This window comes from Lactuca virosa, chromosome 4, assembly GCF_052849685.1.
Source record: "Lactuca virosa cultivar CGN04683 chromosome 4, Lactuca_virosa_CGN04683_v6, whole genome shotgun sequence".
Taxonomy (NCBI): Eukaryota; Viridiplantae; Streptophyta; class Magnoliopsida; order Asterales; family Asteraceae; genus Lactuca; species Lactuca virosa.
Genome location: NC_136429.1, coordinates 175,713,554 through 175,716,537, shown reverse-complemented (window position 1 = coordinate 175,716,537; position 2,984 = coordinate 175,713,554). Strand labels below are relative to the sequence as shown.

Sequence of the window (2,984 nt, the reverse complement as noted above, 5' to 3'; positions counted from 1 at the left end):
GTGAGGTATTGTGGGATTGATTAGATGCATTATAATCCTACAAAAGCAGCTAAGTTGGGAAATTAGACAATGTTGGAATTTAAGAATTAAAACCATCCAAGTCTACTAAAGATAAACGTGTAACTGTTATATTTAATTCTTTAAGTGATCTTGAAAGTGACACGTTTGAAGTTTGTAAAGCAACAAAGCTAAGCAATGTTTTCTTTCCAAAATGGTTTTCGATCGACATGCAGTTAATTATTATCACTATGAAATCTGAAATATGTAGGGAAAAACTATATGTATCATTGTCTCATTCGAAAAAAAAAATGGAAAATAATATATATGTTTTAGAAAAAGTTACAAAGACAAAAAAATAAATAAATAAAATAATTTTAAAAATAATAATAATAATAATAATAATAACAAAATAATAAAAAAAAAAAAAAAAAGAAACGTACAAAGGAAAATGAGTGTTGTATTAATTAAAAACCTGTAAACAATCATGTGTCAATATAATCCTGAATTTTCTTTAGTCTATAAAATTTGATGGATGATAAATCAAGTTAGATGCTATGTAATGATGATGATCGTCAACAGCCTCAACTCTATCTTACTATATATAGGGGTCAGTTTACCATATCTTATGCACAATTCATCACGACTAACAACAGACATATAGAGTGAAAGGTAGCATATTTGTTAAACCTCACTTACTTTAGGAAGAAGAGCTACTCCTGACTAACCAATATATAAAGGAAAATGGCTTGGATCAACATGGTTCATCTCACTCTTGCTTTTGGCCTTCTTGGTATATACATGCCGCTTGTTGCCTTCACTTTGTGTTCCACTCTCCTTTCCTTTGTATATTTACATGCATGATTATGTTGCTAACATATTGCTTTCTCAAACTTGCAGGAAATATTGTCTCGTTTATGGTATTTCTCGCACCCATGTAAGTCTTATTACGTTCTCACTTATTAGTTTAGCCGCTTGGTAGCTAGGTTATTTGCTAACTCTCAAGAAAATTTAATGAAAATGCAGACCGACATTTTATAAAATTTACAAAAAGAAATCAACAGAAGGGTATCAATCAGCGCCTTATGTGGTGGGCTTATTCAGTGCGATGCTTTGGATATATTACGCATTTCTCAAGACCAATGTCATGCTTCTCATCACGATTAACTCAGTTGGGTGTATCATCGAGACATTGTACATATGTTTTTTTCTCTTCTACGCACCGAAGAAGGCTCGGGTACGTGTTAATTTTCACTTAATTTACTATGAAATTTTACGAATATATTGTATATAGTTATCATCAAAGAAGATCATTAAACATATTTAAACTTATTTTTGCAGATGGAAAGTTTGAAGCTAATCATATTGCTAGTCGTAGTTGGATTTGGATTAATTGTTTTCTCAACCCAATTCCTTGTAAGCGGAGTTAACCGTGGGGTGATAGTTGGATGGATTTGCCTTGTGTTTTCTTTATGTGTTTTTGTAGCACCATTGGGAGTTCTCGTAAGTATATATATGCTTGCATAAATACCACATATTAACTTTGTGACTCTAGAAAAAATATTAGCACTTCAGACTTATATATTCTTTAATTCGTATATGTATGTTATGTTTTAATATTTCTTCACATTATTTTTCAGCGAGAAGTGATTAAAACAAAAAGTGTAGAGTACATGCCAATTCTATTATCAGTAGCACTTACGGTTAGTGCCGTAATGTGGTTCTTTTATGGTCTTCTTCTAGGTGACTTCAATATTGCGGTATGGAAAAATCTAATTCATCCTGATAACTCGTTTTAACAAATATTAATACTCCGACTCTAACGGGTTTGAGAATGACTTGTTCTATATACAGATTCCAAACGTACTTGGATTCACCTTCGGTATTATTCAAATGACATTGTACTTTGCATACAAGAATAAGACGCTCATTACCAACGAAAAAGTATATGATTTTGAAGAGAAAACTTATCCTATCAGTGAAATGGTGGAGCAGGAAATAAAAGATCACAAAACGATAGATGTGGTAAAGCGGAGTGCTGTAATGTGTTCTGATATTCTTCCGGTGGTTACCAAACTCAAAGAAAAAGAAAATGACGCTGGTCACGTAGCTGTTGAACCTCATGCTCAAACAAGTGTCCCGAATCACATCATTGAAGTCGCTGTATGAGATCGAACTCTATATAACTTATCATTTTCACTAGGAAAAGACAAATGAGCAGATATGTGGTTTCTGTACATTCCCTACAAATATGTCTACTTCGCTGCACTGAAATTAATGTTCATCAATATAAACTTGTTTGAGGTTTCAAAATTCAAACTGTCATAAATGTCACAAATCTCTTGGACAATCTAGAATTGCCTCGTCAACTTGATAAACTAAGAAAACTTGTCCGTCGCGCAGCCGCCGATCCATCATGTCCAACCATATATTACACACACACAAAAAATAATAATAATAACATTTTTTATAAATATATTTTCCTGCAAAATATAAAAAATCAATTCGAGTTATGCACACAGCACACATGCATATCTTGTGTTGATGCTGATGGGCGCTGGCCATAAAACGTCAAGAATCTTGTTATGGTGGATTTGGTTTTCCCTTGAGCAACAAACTGACAAAGGCTTGTAAAATCATAAGTTTGTATTCATTTTTCTCATTACTAGAAAATTCATTTTTCTCACTACTAGAAAATCTGATAATACCTAAAGGCACAATCCATAGGTATTCCTTAGGTATAGGGCGATACCTACGGAATTGCAACGCACAATGGGCCGTAATATAAATGCTCGTGGGTAAATATTTCCGATGGAATAGCTACGAAATACCGACGAGATTATCCATTAGTAAATTATTGACGGAATTGCTACATAAATAAATAGTTACGGATTACCTACGGGACTCACTTTGACTTACATTGACTTTATCACCTACGGATTTCCGACGGCCGACATTACCGAGGATTTTCGGTAGATATTATGTCA

The 2,984-nt window shown here is 33.2% G+C and overlaps 1 protein-coding gene across 1 annotated transcript; it reads left to right on the top strand.

Moving 5' to 3' along the window:
• Positions 1 to 506: 506 nt before the first annotated feature.
• On the top strand, positions 507 to 2,310 carry LOC145107742 (bidirectional sugar transporter NEC1-like). The gene is made up of 6 exons (XM_079044693.1): positions 507 to 790; positions 898 to 934; positions 1,024 to 1,234; positions 1,339 to 1,500; positions 1,638 to 1,757; positions 1,852 to 2,310. The coding sequence occupies exons 1-6, from the start codon at positions 742 to 744 to the stop codon at positions 2,164 to 2,166; spliced, it is 894 nt and encodes a 297-aa protein (XP_078900819.1). The 5' UTR covers positions 507 to 741; the 3' UTR covers positions 2,167 to 2,310.
• The last annotated feature ends 674 nt before the right edge of the window (positions 2,311 to 2,984 follow it).